The sequence below is a fragment of the Gordionus sp. m RMFG-2023 genome, chromosome 1, assembly GCF_954871325.1.
Source record: "Gordionus sp. m RMFG-2023 chromosome 1, tfGorSpeb1-WG-v2, whole genome shotgun sequence".
In the NCBI taxonomy this organism is placed as follows: Eukaryota; Metazoa; Nematomorpha; class Gordioida; order Chordodea; family Parachordodidae; genus Gordionus; species Gordionus sp. m RMFG-2023.
The window spans coordinates 13134239-13152706 of record NC_088775.1 but is presented as its reverse complement, the minus strand read 5'-3'; the positions used below and the strand labels follow the sequence as shown (position 1 = coordinate 13152706).

Below are 18468 nucleotides of genomic sequence, written 5' to 3'. Positions count from 1 at the left end.
TTTTTATTTATTATTTATTTTTTTTTTATATTTATTTTTTTTATTAAATTTCTTTTTACATAAAACCTAGTTAAAAAAATATATAATTTATAAACTTTTAATTATATAATTAAAAATAAAATTCTATAATTGAGTCCCCAAAAAGGAATCTTAATTGTGTCTAAAAAAATTTATTTCGAATAAAAAGTTATTCTCTGGGTTTATTTGTGAAAAGTCGTATTTTATTACCCAGATTTTTTAAAAACATAAAGGTGAAAAATGCCCGTTAGTAGAGGTCATTACTGGAGTATATATGAAGTTTTTAAAATTTTTGTATTTGTGTGTCTTTTTAATTTCTGCCTGTGTTATTAAATTGAAATTTATGTTTGAAGGGAGTGATAAGACACACGTGTAATCCTATATGAGTGATTTGCCGAGGGCCCAAGGTATGGTTGTCATACCATCATCTTAAACCATCTACTTGAGATAAGTTTGATGGTTCAAGATTTTTTGGAATGTGTGCAGCTGTTAGGCTTCTATTTATTATATGGTTTACAGCTGAGTGGTGTTGATGTCGCCCTTGACTAAATATACAATTTAAACCATGTCTACCCTTTGAATCGACTGGTAATTTGCATTTGATGCAGGCATGAGGCTGATTACAACCTAGACGTAAACCAATGGTTATTCTCAATTATTCATCTGATAAGAGATTACCAAGGTTATGACTAGGGAGTGATTCTAACCATTCATGACCACCAATTCTGTCAGATAATTGAAGAAGTTGAATGCAATCTAAAGTGGATTGACTGATATATCTGTTTGGTATTTCGAGATTAAAGGTGTAAAAAAAATTTTGTGTATGATGATTGATAGTAATATAGTGTTAATGGGTGTGTTTGCCTTCCATTTGTCAATAGCGTCGTCTAATAAACGATAAGTAGGGCATATGAAGCCAGAAATCATAGAATTTTTATATAATCTAGATGATACGAATTATGATAAGGATAAAAGATTGAGTGGGAAAAAATCTAAACCGACTAGTTTAGAAGGTAGCTGAGAATTTCAAAAAAGTATAGCCTTCCGCCAAATATTTAAGCAAACTGGAGATGATATGTTTATAAAGCACCATCTTGTAACGATATTTTATTGATAAATTTTTGAAAAAATTTCATTAAGAATTAACAAATATATAAAATAGCAATACACCTAAAATATTAACATATTAATGTAAATATTAAATATCATTATATTTTTTTAACCGTAAAATTGCTTCAAAGTTTTTGTGACTGAAACATATCTTTCTACCAATAAAATCTCTTTTAGCACTATAACTTTGTTAGAAGATGGCAATGCTGAATTTAATAAATGATTGTTAAATATTAGATAATCTTAACTCTTTGTGCGAAAATTATATTAAGGTTTTGTGTTATAAATTATTTTCATCGAATTACTTTTAATTAAATATTTATTTATATTTAAGAAAAAATGTAATTAAAAATTAAAATTTCATTATTATATTATAAAAGGTGTAACAATTTATGTGAGATTATATTTTATATATATTTCTAAATTATTATATTGTGAATAGATACACTATAATGTATTATTCAAAAATTAATTATATTTAAATAAATTTCTAAAAGCAAAAATAATTGGAAATCTCGCTTATATCTTCTAGAAAATTTTTAAATTAAATTTAAAATTAATATTATATTATATTAATAGATGGTAGGAAAGTAAACACTTGTATTTGATTGAGTTTTTAAAAAAATGAGAGAAATATCATAAATATTTCCTTTAACAACTTTCTAGAAGATATAAGCGAGAAACAATTTAAAACCTAATTAACATATCTATAAAGTAACTTGAAGTGTTTATATTTAATTTTGTAGTTAAATTCGAAAAAAATGTAATTAATTGCAATTACTAGTTACCGTGCTTCAAAATAACTATTTACATTTATTTTTTCCCAAAACTATAAATTCTTTATCACAGTTACGTTACTTGTAGTTTATTAGTAGAGAAGCAGTTAATTATTTTCGTTTGCACATACAATTAAGAAGTTTTTCATTAATATTTGGAATTTATCTTTTTTTAAGTATAATGCTCGATAACTATTATAAAAGTAATCTGCTAGATTTTGAATGTATAACCACTTTTCCTAATAAATGATATTTTGATTGAATTTTCAATATTCCAATTGCAATTATTATACATTTTAAATTAATTGTTTATTTTAAAAAAGAAAAGTTAAAAATAAAATATAAAAATAAAATATAAAAAATTTTCTTTCTCTTAAAATGAAGCATTTTTTTATTTGCTTCCTCAACGCAAATTTTTTAATTAAATTACACAAAATACATTCTTATTTTAAAAAAATAGGATTTTGGTTCCACAATGTTTATCTTTTGTAACTTGCACCAAAAGATATTGTATGAGGATGATTTCTTATTTATTTTAAAAAATAAGCAATTTTAAATTTGCTTTCCGCAAAAATATATTTTTTAACGGTAAAATAATAGTAATTTTTATAACGTAGTAAAATATCCTTAAATTTTCAAGCTACTAAAAATAGTATTAATTTTTTAATGTAACATAGATTATATTAATTTTATTTAAGAATATTTTAGAAAATTACAAGAAACAAGCTAATTAAAAAAGAAAAATGAAGATATTTTTTCAAATGGAAATTTGAGATTGAAAATGTCACTACTGACAGGTTATAATTACGTTAACTTTTTTGTGGTAGTTACGATTCAAACATATGATCAAAATCTGCATGTTGCCTAAATGGTAATAATTTATGAAGATTCTTATTATAACTAAATATAGATAACTGTAGCGAATACAATCGAGACATCTCATGAAGATATGCTTGTAATTCAATATTCATTGTTATATTTGTACAATATTTAAATCAAAATTAAAGCATGATGCACAGTTAAATTTATTTGGGACCCAATTGGCTACATGTTCTTCTGATTGTACTATTAAAATATTTGAAATATTAAATGGCACTCAAAAATATAAAGCCACTCTCTTGGGGTATGTAGATAATAAATTACATGTCTAATACTTATGTAAGTCACGCAGGACCAGTTTGGCAAATATCTTGGGCACATCCTTCCTTTGGTCACATTTTAGCTTCATGCTCATATGATAAAAAAGTAATAATATGGATGGAAATAGAAGATAAGTGGCATAATGTATATGAACATGAACAACATAAATCATCAGGTAACTTTTATTAAATTAGTAATTAAGTTAAAATATTTATTATAGTTAATTCCATTAGCTGGGCTCCTTATTTATCAGGATTAAAGCTATCTTGTGCTAGTTCAGATGGCAACATTTCAATTATGACTGCTTTAAATAGTGAATGTGATAAATGGAATATACAAATTATTGAAAATGCCCATCAAGAGGTTAAAATAATTTAATTATATTGTATATATATATATATATTTAACCTTAGCTTGGTTGTAATGCTGTTAATTGGTCTCCATTAATCTATAACAGGTCAATATATACTAGTGATGAGAAAGAGGAATTGAACAAATCAAATCCACTTTTATTATTAGTGAGTGGCGGTTGTGATAACATAGTCAGAATATGGAAGTATTTGCTAATAATGATTCAATATTTTATGCTTCCATTATTTTATTTTTTAATAATGTCATTATATGTTCAATGAGCAAAAAATCAAGATTTATGGTCAATTCCTTTCATTTTCAATAAATTTGTATGCACATTTTTTTAAATATTCATCATCTTATGTTTAATTGAAAACTTATAATTAATATTTCTAATATATTAGGAGCTTCCATTTTTCAAATTTTTATTTTCTATCATTCTTCTACTACTTTTCTAATAATTTCTTTAATAATTTGCATGGCTAGATAATTATAAATATTGCAAATAATGTATAAACGTGTATAGATGTCTTTATATATGAAATTTTAATGCAATAAAAGGTTTTTAATCCTTTAAAATTATTGCATTAAACTGATTTATGAGTAGAGATACAAATTTCCTTGCTAAATAAATGAGGGAAATTTGGGGAAAACCAGAAATTTCTTTAAAAAAATATTTTACAGGTCAATATTGATTTTTTTTTCATGTTTTATCAAAAATATATAGACTATTAATATGTTTAAATAAGTATGATATAATTTCAATTCTTTAATTTGTTATCTTTGTTTGATACGATTCTAGATCTCCATAATCATCCATAAAATCGGTTTATAACATCTATTCATCCTTTATCAATAACTTCATTTTCTTTAAAATTAAATCCACAATATTTTGGCTCAAGTATTTGAGGAGAGTATCTATGTCCTAGCACAAAAAAATTCCCCATTTTTTTATAAATTGTTTGATCTCTATAATTTCGTTCTTTAAGAGATTTCCCTGATATAAACAAATGCTTGAGGAATGCCAGATAAGTGATTTGCCCACTTCAACTTCTTTTATTTTTGTAGAAATGACTTTATAAAATTGTATAGATATGCAAGATTATTTAAGAAACTTTATTATCAAGAAGATTAAATTTCTTATCTCTATAAAAATATAGAGTATTGCCATAGAATATTATTTTTAACACACTATTAATTATAACTATACTGTCCAAAGAGTTGGGTTTTCTAGGCAATTTTAAAGAAGGCAATCCTATTTATATCTTTAAGTCTTGTTTTCCATAAATGTGTAAAAGAATGTTGGGCTTTTGCTACTAAAATTTAAATGGGAAATATTTTATTTACTAGATCCTTGAAAGGCATATTAAGTCCATAGTTGCAGATCCAATGCATTCGATAATTAAGTTATGCATATTGGTCCCTATTTCAATTAATTTATAGAAAATGAATTTGTGATTGCTTTAATAAAATTTATAATACATTCCAATCTTATATTTGTCCGCCCACCATTAATAAAGGTCAAATTTTTATTTTTTGGTTACTATCTTTTAATCCTTATATATTCATTGTTTACCAAATTTTTAGAAATTAAATATCTTGTGCATTTTCAATGTTGTTTTTAAAGATTGAAGTAATTTCTTCCAAATACACATTGCATTATGGAAAATGGACAAGAAATTTAATTAAAATAGAAGAGAAAGTTGGCAACTTTTAAATCATACTCTTTGTCCTTATGTTACTATTAAAAATTTTAATATTTCAGTCAATAAAAAAATTTCATTCCAACATTACTAGAGTTGATCTATTATTATACGAAAATAAACATACATACAAAAATAAAACAAAATTATGATATACGAACCAAGGCGAAAAATAATTTTCTAAAATATGGTAAAAATCCTTATTATTTGATGGAAATAAAATTGGGGAAACTATAAAGGAAATTTCGAAGCTTCCAAGTAAAATTTCCCATAGAGGAAACCGAGGCTATGGGCATGGAGTAAATCGGGACAGTCTTCTTATTTAAAAACTACTTGACTTTGGGACTTGAAATTTATGATTAAAATAGGCTTATATAAAAAGTTGATATGTGGAGGAAAAAATCAGATTCAGACACTGGAAAGATTTTAATGCAAAAAACCTCTTTTACTAACTAGTTAAAAAAAAGTGTGCATGATTTTTATGTTTAAAATCAATTTATTCATGTTCAAAATTGATACTACGAACAACCTTAAACCCTTAACAAATATAAAATAAAATTTCAAAGATTTTGAACAGGGATTTATTTGATACTGATCGTATTTATGTAGATACTACCTCTGGGGATATGCCGGACACTAAATATTTTCATTCAAATTTTTCTATAATTTTTTTAAAATGTGAAAATCTAATAAGAAAAATAATTACGAATGTAATACAAATAAAGATTATAACAAAATTTTAATGCACGAAGACAAAGTATCTATTAGAAGAACCATCAAATATTTGGTCAATGATGGGCCTCAAGGATTATCAAATTCATTATTAAAGTTTATTTATATAATTTGTCATTTTTAAAATCATTTTCTATTAAATTAAAGCCAACCAACATTAGTCCTTAAATATCCCGGTTATGTCCAGGAATACTCCGGGCTTGGGGCAAATTCGGAAATAAAAGTCTTTTATTGCATTAAAATGTTCACATATTGCTAGCGCAATCTATTCTTTTTTCATAAATTACTTTATTTTTTTATATAATTACCTAGTCACTAATTATTGAAGAAATTATTATAAAAAATAGTAAAAGAATAATAAAAAATAAAAATTTGAAAGATTGGAGCTCATAATATATTTTAAAAAAATAATATAATATTTAGATTTTTATTAGAGATGTGCTGTTGCTCAGTATTAGTATTGGTTGATACTTTTTATTTTTTACTAAATTAATCAACTCTATGGTATATAGATACATCTGTCCTAACTTGATTACATTTTCCAAATTTTGATAAAATAGCTATTTAAAACTTTCTTCACTATTATTTTTACAAAATAAACTTACAATTCGATCTAGTTTGGGTAATACTAGTAATTATCAGAGTTGTTTTATCTAGTTGTAAAAATGTGGTATCTGTATCTAGATATACCGTTTTTATAGTATCTATATCTTGATACTATTTTAGAGATATCGGTATCTATTTTTAGATACATTTTGAAATTATTATTTATTTTGCGTTTTTTACATTAAAATAATAATATTTGAATTAAATTCATTTAATAATGTGTCCGAGTTTATTTCATTACAAAAACAAACCAGGCAAATTTTATTTTACGCAATGGATGAAAATCGCATGGTAAATTTTATGATTTATTTTATTTTTATTAATTTAAAAATTGACATTCATCAAATTTTGAATGATTTTTTTAAAAATGAGTGTCGGGATTTTTATATTTAATGATTATTCTATTCATTAAATGTAATAACCACTCTAGCATTAAGTTGCTCAGGTAAAAGCGCTTAGTGTGGTTAAAAATGTCTCAGGTAAACGGGGATGCCATAAGGATAAAAATTTTAAGAATGTTTTGTTATTAAAATCTAACAATTATTTATAATCATTTCACTTTATATTTTATTTAAGAATTATTAAAATCAAACATAATTTTTTAATTGTATATTTGTATGTAAATGTGATATCAGCTCATTAAATTTTAGCTCAAATTTTAAAGAAATCCTAAATTAAGCCTTATGCACACCTTACATAAAGCATGATAAAAATTGTATCGGTATCCCGATACATTTGTAAAATGGTATATGTATCTCGATCCATTTGAAAATCTTTTTAAAGGCTGATAATTTCTAATGAACCTTAACTGAACCCAACTTGGATTAGACCTGCTTGGACCCACCTATAAAACCCCGTTTTAATTTTTTGAAACCTAAACAAATATCGAGCCTCCTTTTTAAAAAAATTCTGAGCCTTCTGAACCCGGCGAAAGTGTTGTTGGATATCATTTGTTATATCGCCCTGTATAGGGCCTATTTTTCAGGTCCGTCCCATCCGAAAATTTTTTTCAACCAATTCTATCCGAAAATTATTTTTAAGGTCTGATCCTAAAATTTATATTAGAAATAGTCGGGTCCAATCCAAAATTTTTATTTTATATTAACACTACGATATTTCAACAATATTTGAAAAATTATTATTGCTGAATAAAGGATAATATATAATTTTGTAGTTAATTCTTTCATTAGGAAAATGATAATTTTTTCAATTTTTGCCGATGTTCGGTCCAGTGAAAAATAAATTTTGAACAAGGTCAACATGTCTCTGTTGATAGGTCCATGTAGGGTTTTACTTTTTATTATTTATGTTTTTCAAGGTCACAAAATTTTGCCACTAGACCATGGGCGGCCTTGAGCCAAAAACCATGATTTTATGGGTCTAGACCATGCAGTATCAAATTCGGTGCCTAAAATGTATCTCTGATAGTTATTATTATAATAGTTTATATGATTTGCTATGACCTTACTTTTAGTTGATAATTTATCTATTTTTATTTGAATAATAGCTATTTTATATAACAACTTAAAAGGGAATCTGATGGTAAATGGGAGGAGAATTGTGTACTTGAAAGTCATACTGACTGGGTTAGGGATGTTGCCTGGGCGCCATCTATAGGAATAAATGAACAAACTATAGCTACATGCTCTCAAGTTTTTATTTAAATTATTGCAATCCTATAGCTTTGTTAATAAACATTTAGGCACCTATTATTTATTTTATTTATCAGAACAAATAAATCTTATTATTTATATCTAAGATTTGATTCAACAAAATCGAATAATTTTATTAATAAAGCCATCTAGTGTTGCGTAATCGGCTAAAAACTACGCCTAAGCCTAATAAGGCAAAGCTTAAAAATCGGCTAAGCCTAATTAGGTAAGCCTAAAAATCGGCTAAGAAAATATAAATCTGCTAAAATTAAATTAGTCAAAATTCTGCATCGATGCTTAGTATTAATTATTATTTATTTATTTTAGTAAAATAATTTATTTTATTTATATTTAATGTAAATATTTTATTATTATCAACAAATAAACATGATATGATTTAATATTTTTTATTTATATTATTATATTTTGAAATGAAAATAAATTTATTTATTTGATGTTATTTTAATAAAAAAAATAATATGCTGCTATATTGTAAAAATGTAATATTCTTTTTAATATAATTTATTAGTGATTTTCACAATCTTCTTTGTAAATACATCTTTTATTGAGGAATTATATTGTAAATTTTATTAGATAAATAAACAATCTTTTAGGTGAAATCTTTTATCATTTTTTTAAAATTATCTATTTATTATTAAATGAGGTGGATTTTATGAAACTTTTTTGATGTTATTTTATATGATCTTTTTAAGGATAATATTTTAATGTGACAATTGTCATAATCGTTCTTTTATAAGTTTTTTGAATTTTTTTGACGAAAATATGTTAAAATAAGTATTAATAACATGTGTAAATATAAATTTAGTGAAGATGTACCAATGAAAAGTGACAATTGTCATAATCGCTATTTTTAAAGTTTTTTGAATTTTTTTGACGAAAATATGTTAAAATAAGTATTAATAACATGTGTAAATATAAATTTAGTGAAGATGTACCAAAGAAAAGTGACAATTGTCATAATCGTTATTTTTCAAGTTTTTTTGACGAAAATATGTTAAAATAAGTATTAATAACATATGTAAATATAAATTTAGTGAAGATGTACCAATGAAAAGTGACAATTATCATAATCGTTATTTTTAAAGTTTTTTAAATTTTTTTGACAAATATATGTTAAAATAAGTATTAATAACATGTGTAAATATAAATTTAGTGAAGATGTACCAATGAAAAGTGACAATTGTCATAATCGTTAATTTTAAAGTTTTTTGAATTTTTTTGACAAAAATTTGTTAAAATAAGTATTAATAACATGTGTAAATATAAATTTAGTGAAGATGTACCATAGAAAAGTGACAATTGTCATAATCGTTATTTTTAAAGTTTTTTGAATTTTTTTGACGAAAATATGTTAAAATAAGTATTAATAACATATGTAAATATAAATTTAGTGAAGATGTACCAATGAAAAGTGACAATTGTCATAATCGTTAATTTTAAAGTTTTTGAATTTTTTTGACGAAAATTTGTTGAAATAAGTATTAATAACATGTGTAAATATAAATTTAGTGAAGATGTACCATAGAAAAGTGACAATTGTCATAATCGTTATTTTTAAAGTTTTTTTGACGAAAATATGTTAAAATAAGTATTAATAACATGTGTAAATATAAATTTAGTGAAGATGTACCAATGAAAAGTGACAATTGTCATAATCGCTATTTTTAAAGTTTTGTCAATAAAAATCAAAAAACTTTAAAAATAATGATTATGACAATTGTCGCTTATCTAGAGTACAACTTCACTAAATTTTTATTTAAACATGTTATCAATAGTTATTTTAAAATATTTTCGTCAAAAAAATTCAAAAAACTTTATAAATAACGATTATGACAATTGTCACTTTTCATTGTCTTCACTAAATTTATATTTAAACATCTTATTAATACTTATTTTAACATATTTTCGTCAAAAAAATTCAAAAAACTTTAAAAATAACGATTATGACAAATGTCACTTTTCATTGGTACATCTTCACTAAATTTATATTTACACATGTTATTAATACTTATTTTAACATATTTTCGTCAAAAAAATTTTAAAAATAACGATTATGACAATTGTCACTTTTCATTGTCTCTTCACTAAATTTATATTTAAACATCTTATTAATGCTTATTTTAACATATTTTCGTCAAAAAACTTTAAAAATAACGATTATGACAATGTCAATTTTCTATGGTACATCTTCACTAAATTTTATTTAAACATGTTATCAATACTTATTCTAACATATTTTCTTTAAAAAAATTCAAAAAACTTATAAAATAACGATTATGACAATTGTCACTTTTCTATGGTACATCTTCACTAAATTTTTATTTAAACATGTTTTTAATACTTATTTTAACATATTTTCTTCAAAAAACTTATAAAATAACGATTATGACAATTGTCACTTTTCTATGGTACATCTTCACTAAATTTTTATTTAAACATGTTTTTATTACTTATTTTAACATATTTTCTTCAATAAAATTCAAAAAACTTATAAAATAACGATTATGACAATTGTCACTTTTCTATGGTACATCTTCACTAAATTTTTATTTAAACATGTTTTTAATACTTATTTTAACATATTTTCTTCAATAAAATTCAAAAAACTTATAAAATAACGATTATGACAATTGTCACTTTTCTATGGTAAATCTTCACTAAATTTTTATTTAAACATGTTTTTAATACTTATTTTAACATATTTTCTTCAAAAAACTTATAAAATAACGATTATGACACTTGTCACTTTTCTATGGTACATCTTCACTAAATTTATATTTACACATGTTATTAATACTTATTTTAACATATTTTCGTCAAAAAAATTCAAAAAACTTATAAAAGAACGATTATGACAATTGTCACATTAAAATATTATCCTTAAAAAGATCATATAAAATAACATCAAAAAAGTTTCATAAATTTCACCTCATTTAATAATAAATAGATAATTTTAAAAAAATGATAAAAGATTTCACCTAAAAGATTGTTTATTTATCTAATAAAATTTACAATATAATTCCTCAATAAAAGATGTATTTACAAAGAAGATTGTGAAAATCACTAATAAATTATATTAAAAAGAATATTACATTTTTACAATATAGCAGCATATTATTTTTTTTATTAAAATAACATCAAATAAATAAATTTATTTTCATTTCAAAATATAATAATATAAATAAAAAATATTAAATCATATCATGTTTATTTGTTGATAATAATAAAATATTTACATTAAATATAAATAAAATAAATTATTTTACTAAAATAAATAAATAATAATTAATGCTAAGCATCGATGCAAAATTTTGACTAATTTATTTTAGCCAATTTTTAGGCTTAGCCCATTTTTAGGCTTAGCCGATTTTTAGGCTTTAGCCGATTTTTCCACCTAAAATCTCGGCTAAGCCGTTTTTTAGTCGGCTAAAATTAGCCGATTACGCAACACTAAAGCCATCAATATTATATACTTTTACAATAGGATTGGAAAATCATGGTTTTTTATTAATAAAATTAAATAATTTAGATTAAATAATAATATTTCTTAATATTTTAATCAATTGATCATGGGATCCAAAAAATGTCACCAAAAGCTTAATATAACCATGCAATATAAAGTGATGAAATTGTTCATTTTATTAAATGAAGTCGTTTTGTTTTTAAAATCTATCATTCCAAACAATTTCAAGCCATATACTTACAACTTTATATTAATTTGTAATACCTTTTCCAATTTAACAAATATTGAAACCTTAGAGCATATTAAATTTTTATATACGAATATCAATGTCTTATTAAACCCTTCTCGGCAGGTAGAGTTACAGTGTCAATTTCTATATATTTTCTGATCTGTTTTTTTGGTAAAATTCGTCCTGTGTATGATTAAAATTAAACTTGCAATCCAGATGATATTAACAGTGCCCACGAGACTAATGGTTATCGCAAGAAAATTTAATTCAGAACAAAGGTTATGGGCCCCTGATTGGGGATCTTTTATTTGCGCTCTTATCATAAATGAGGTGATCAACTTTAAAGTCTAATAGCTATCACAAGATTAAATTTATGAACATAATGAATTTTATATAAACTAATTAGTTAATTGGCATGGCTAAAATGCGAATGTTAACTTTGAAATTTTTAAATTCAGTCCAATTCCGAAAACATATTCTAATTGCTCTGTCTAGGAAATTCAATAAATATAAATATTTGTAACCATTTAATAATTAATCTAACCGATTTAAGTGGATAATGATTCGAGATTCAAATAAAGAACTAATATCTAAAATTTGTCATCTTTCGAAGAGTTCATTAAATTTGAAAACATCATTAAAAATAAGAATTTAGTCATTAGTTAAAAATTTCTAAAAATTATAAAGACATAATAACCATAAATAAAACTTAAAATGATTTTTAAATAATAAATTAAAATTATAATATTGGTAAAATTTATCAGTTATTATTTTATGGTTCCATTAGCTACAAATCCAGAGTGATTTTAAATTAAATTGGTTGAGAATCACGTGATACCTATATTTGTTTTTTTTAAATTTTTTGATTGGACATTGCAGACAGAATTATTTTTACCAGGTTGCTCCAGGCTGCGTCTTGTTTTGGACGAACTTGCTGATCTCTTTTTAAATGGCTCAAAAGATACTCAGTTATTTTTAATATACTCCGTTTTATATATCTTACTGGAAGCCAATTTGGTTTAATTCACTACAATTTAGAATTCTATCTTTTGAATGAGCCCTCAAATAGAGAGATGTGTGATGAATCCCACTATTGGTGAATCGATTATCACAACCTTTACACTATTTGTTTTATATTTGTCTAATATATTTTTATACAGATTTTACGTAATACAACGTACAATGGATTGATATCTAGAATTCCCTATTTTAATAAACTGATTATACATAATTTTTGTTATAAATATCCAAAATATCGTACTCGATTTTAACTACAGTTAATTTCTGGCTTTGCAAAATCCATATTTAGAAATTTTGGGAAAATATTTCGTTGATGACCTTTCCTAAAATATTTACTAGCATTTTTTATACAAATTTTGGGTTTTTTTTTTAATTTTTTCCCCTAAACAATAAATTTTTATTCTTGTATCAGGGTTGGATAGAAATTTTAAGGTTTAATGTTAATCTCTTCCAAAAAATATATTTCTGTCTTCAGTAAGAAGACCCTTCATATCTGATAGGAGAAAATGTATAGAATTTTCTGTTCCACAATTTTTCCAATTACCTTAAATAAATTAAGAATATAAATATCATTTTTAATTATCTAGAAATTTTGCAAATGATTAGGAGCTAATTAGATGTTACTTAGATTTGGTTCTCATGTATATTTTAACCGATTTCTCTGATAACTTTATTATAACATTTTTATACAAAATTTAAGCAAATATTGGTAGAGGTTTCACAATTGTGTCTGCATCTCTCTTTTTATATGTTTACAAAATATTTTAAGATGGCTTGTCCGTTTTTACACGAAAATCAACATGCATGTCATTAAAAATAGGTTATTTATTTTTCTCAGCTAAACAGCATTTAGTATCAAAAATATTTTTTATGGTCCATCTAGAAAGTTATCCAATAAAAATCATTTAAGGAAATAAAAGCATAAATTATCAAAAACAATTTTAAATTCCCTGGGAAAATGTTAATTCAATATATTCCCTCAATGATTAACATCATTTTCATTAATAGTGTTGTTAAATTCCAGCTACATTATGGCTTAGTTAACCTTTGATCTATAAATTGATTTATACCTCTAAGTTGAGTCTCAACTTGAAGATTCAGATAAGGATAAACATTTAGTAAGTTGGCCAAAATTAGGTAATTTAACAAAACTATTCATTAGTCCACGATGATAAAGATCGATGATATTTTTTTTGGAGTGAGGATTTTTAATAATTCAGATAAAATAGCTTTAAAAAGAATACACGGAGAATTTTTTTATAAAATATAATCTATCTACTAAGGATTGAGATTCTCATAGACATTATATTCAAATTCAAACTTTATGATTATAGATTTCTGTACGATGCAAGAAAACTATTTTATTATTTCTTGACCTAACCCCAAAATAATTAAGGATATAATTTGGATAAAAACAATAGATAAGTCGATAGTTTAATAGGTTTTCCCGACATCTAACAATATTATTGGTTAATTTTTATACGCTATTTTTTTAGTTATAAAATAATATTTTAAAAAGAAACAGTGACATCTAATTCATTATCAAGTCTATTCATATTCATTCATTAAGATCAATTATCAAAAATGCTAAAATATGTGTTTGGATTATACTTATATAAAAATACTTCTTATAATTAACTTATAAGCTATATTCATTCTATTAAAATATACTTAGATACTCTTTATTATTACCTTTCAATTTAGATGTTCTAATTGATTTATATTCAAATATTTTTTATTAAATAAAAGTATCATAAATAAATAACATTACTAATCTTGATACAAAATTTTCTTAATGATTGACCTTGTAATGATCATGTTATATGTATTCAATAATTTATCGCTATATAATATAAAGTGCAATAAATGTTTTAGTACCTTTTCCAGCAATCTGTCATGTTTGTAGAATATTCATAAATGTTTTTTTTCTACTCAATAGTCATATAAGACAACTTTTAATCTAGTGCTTATAATTGATATGCTTGTATATTTATATGAATTCATAATGAACAAATATTTCAAAATTTTATTATCTACTATTCAATATAATATTTATTATAATTTAATATATACAAATAAAATAAATAATTTTTCTTGTACATTGAGATTACAAGTTTTTTAAAAAATATATATTCATTTAAATATAAATTCGTCTTTTGTCTATCCCCTGTTCTTGGTATGTTATTTTTTAAGCTTCTCCATTGCCTTTCAATGGTTTGAGTATGTATAGAGAGGTCAAATCTTGATACAAAATTTTCTTAATGATTGACCATGTAATGATCATGATTATATGTATTCAATAATTTATCGCTATATAATATAAAGTGCAATAAATGTTTTAGTACCTTTTCCAGCTATCTGTCATGTTTGTAGAATATTCATAAATATTTAATTATCACTAATTATGAATATCTTTCCCGAGAGACAACTGCCTCTAAGAATCAATTTTGTTCTTCTGCAGATTCCCCTAACAATCCAGATTGCTCTACTAGATAGGACTCTTATATTTTTTCCTGAATAGATGTGTCTCATCTATTTCTATAATTCGACTGGTCCATCAAGCTTATATACCATGTTGTCTTCAAAAGCTCTATAGCATATCTAAAAATATGAAACCTATATTTAATTTCAAATGATTAAATGAATTTCCCATTTTTGAGTTAAGCTTATGCCAGATACGCATTCTACTCTTGTTTTTCTAGTTAAATATTGTATAATTAGTCTAATTAATTGATGGATTTTTGTTTTAACGTTTTCAAATATTGCTTAATATATTGTAATTCATATGTAAAAATAACCAAACCATGATTAAAAAGAGATAGATCTCCTACACATTTTATAACGTAATGAATAGGAATTTCCAGCTCGTTCTTAGAACATTTTTCTGCCACAACAATCATATCATGATATTAAATTTTTATTTAATAAAAATTTTGTTCATTATATTTAAAAAAAAAATATTTTGAAAGTGTAAAAGTAAACCAATAATATTGTTGGAATTTAATCTATTGCGCATGTCGGGAAAACCTATTTAACTATCGCGTTACCTAAAAATTATATAAAAATCAATGTAAAAATAGGTTAGCCATTATCGACAAATATCTGGTCGGATTTGGTCAAAAAGAGGGGAATTGGTGCAGCCCGCAACCCTAATAATAAGGAAAGAAAATATATAATTTTGGATAAAAACAATGAGTTTCATATTCGCTGAAATATTATAATTTTTTTACTGCAACATTTAAACAAAATTATAATCAACTTATATATATATATTTTTCCCATTGTTTCATTTATATCCAAGGATAGGAAAGTTATTATATGGAAAAACGATAATATCGATACCAAAAATTGGAAGAGTCGAATCCTTCATACCTTTGAAGGTGCTGTATGGCACTTGAGTTGGTCTATAACCGGTTCTATATTAGCCGTTAGCGAAGGTGATAATAAGGCAAGTTTAAATATCCGTTAATATAATTATATAGTTGTAAAATTACAAGAACCTAAAGAAGTTGAATTTTTAGGCCTTGGTCATTTTAAATAATTTTGATCATCATGTTATAATTGATATCATTTAGATATCGTCGGTTGACTATTATAGTGTTCTAGATCCATTATGCAAAATTTTTCAGTGGAGCATTAAACACTATCGTATAAATAATTATTTTAAATTATATTATATAATGAGACTTTCAGGCCGGGCCTGAAATTTTAAAATACCCGGCCGGGCAGTATATTTTAAATCGCTATCTATAACAATTAAAAATAATGTAGTATATTTTTTTAAAAAAAATCTGGGCCGGGCCGTGCAAATGGTACCTCTACAGGTCTCTGATTTTTAATGTTGATTTTGAAAAATTACCAACTGACTAATTGATTCATCCAAGAAAAAGTTGATTTAGATAGAACACTAAAATCCTCGGCCGACGATATATTTTAAATTTCGACCAAAGCTCCGATTCATAATTTTTTAAATGTCATTTTATTGATAATCGCCTACAAGTCTATTGTTTTATATATTATTGAAATAATTTTTTTTCGATTTAGTCGAATATAAATAAACATTTAAAACAAAATAATATTAAGCAAGCCTCGAGATTTCGTTAATAGACCAAACCTTTCTGATGACCAAAATCTTTACTAGCATAATATTTTTTGGATAAAATATTGGGGCTAGCCGTTTAACAACACTAAATATGTAATGTATATAATTGAATAAATTTTTATGAATAGGTGAGTATATGGCAAGAAGATCTGAATGGTTATTGGATATGTATTAGCGATGATCAAATGGCCGAATCCAAAAATTGATATAAAATTCCCTCAATATTTATAAATCAAAGTTATGCGCGCGATTATGATATTTTTTTTAAAATAAAGATTTGTTTAGAAATTTGTCGACAAAAATAATTGATATACCTTAAATTTCGTTTTCTCTCACCTCCTTCATTTCAAATTCATTTTATAAAATTTAAATAGTACGATTTATTAAAGGATAGATAGATTTATAAAATTGTTTATTCCATTTTTATTGATACTTGTAAATTTTAGGTAGAGAAAATATAAATAGCAGAGTCCCCATTAGGCCGACCTAAGAGTTGGCAAATATTTTGTTCAAAAAATCAGCTAAGCTTAATAATGCTTAGCCGAAAAATCGGTTAAAACAAATTGGTCAAAAATTAGGCATTGGTCAAAGAGCTCGGCTAATCGTCCGTCAGCGTTAATAAATATGAATAAAATAATATATAAATAATTTTAATAAATAAATAATTAATGCTAGGCTTATCTTACGTAACGCTGACGAACGCTTATCCGAACTCCTTAGCCGAAGCCTACTTATTTATTAATTCGGATTAGGCTTATACGAGATTTTTAGCCGATTACCCACTTAAATTAACAATAATAAATTAACGTCAAAGTAATATTATCATATGTTATCGATATTATTTGCCCATTTATAATAATTTTAATGAATTCTTAGAATTCAATATATAATTAACAGGGTTGTTAAACGCTACTTTTAAAAATAGCGCGTTATCGTTTTCAAATGAGTAGCGCGCTATTAGCTACTTTTTACGCTATTTTGATTTTTTTAAAAAATATTGGTAAAAAACATGATTATAATTTGTTACATATATATATATAATTTATTTATTATTGCACTTCAATAAAACATGGTACTGTTATCCCCAAGTCTAGAGCCTAGATCAGAAAGTATAAGCTTTGCAAAAATAAATAATCGTTTAGCACTAGCACCTGAGGCAACGATTATTAAATTTAATAAACACACTTTTTATATGGAAAAAATTATCAAAAATATTTAAAAGTGTATTTTTAGATTAAAAAAAAAGCATCTAAAGGTTCAATAATATTATTATTATTTATTTCAAAAAAATTGTCTATGGAAGGCCGCAGTTTCGATCTTGCTATAGTATTGGTATCGTGGTTTGGCGTGGCATTTTTTAACGTTACCATCAGCCTATCAAGTTGCCCTTTAGATTCAGTCAAATTAATGTATGGCCAATTTAACTTGAAACTAGGATGGACGATAGCAGCTATTACATTATCATCGTCATACAGATTTGGAAATCTAATTTATATAAAGCAATTGTATTTATTATAAAGAAAGAAGAATACCTTTTTAATTTTC

At 24.3% G+C, this 18468-nt stretch overlaps 1 protein-coding gene across 2 annotated transcripts; it reads left to right on the top strand.

The window, feature by feature from the left end:
* The first annotated feature begins 2720 nt into the window (after nt 1-2720).
* LOC135931346 (protein SEC13 homolog) lies at nt 2721-17217 on the top strand. 2 transcript variants are annotated; one of them, XM_065468390.1, is made up of 9 exons: nt 2721-2775; nt 2815-2859; nt 2912-3027; nt 3068-3219; nt 3265-3407; nt 3458-3600; nt 7968-8088; nt 16123-16269; nt 17052-17217. In XM_065468390.1, the coding sequence occupies exons 1-9, from the start codon at nt 2773-2775 to the stop codon at nt 17127-17129; spliced, it is 948 nt and encodes a 315-aa protein (XP_065324462.1). In that variant the 5' UTR covers nt 2721-2772; the 3' UTR covers nt 17130-17217. The 2 variants fall into 2 exon arrangements, with proteins under 2 accessions (XP_065324462.1, XP_065324463.1); XM_065468391.1 differs by lacking the exon at nt 17052-17217 and adding an exon at nt 16905-17032.
* Nucleotides 17218-18468: the final 1251 nt, after the last annotated feature.

What these genes read in the sequence shown, in the direction of transcription:
- LOC135931346 (XM_065468390.1), top strand. An exon ending in TATAAAGCCACTCTCTTGGG is followed by an intron (nt 3,028 to 3,067) that starts GTATGTAGATAA and finishes TACTTATGTAAG; the next exon opens with TCACGCAGGACCAGTTTGGC. An exon ending in TTGAAAATGCCCATCAAGAG is followed by an intron (nt 3,408 to 3,457) that starts GTTAAAATAATT and finishes ATTTAACCTTAG; the next exon opens with CTTGGTTGTAATGCTGTTAA.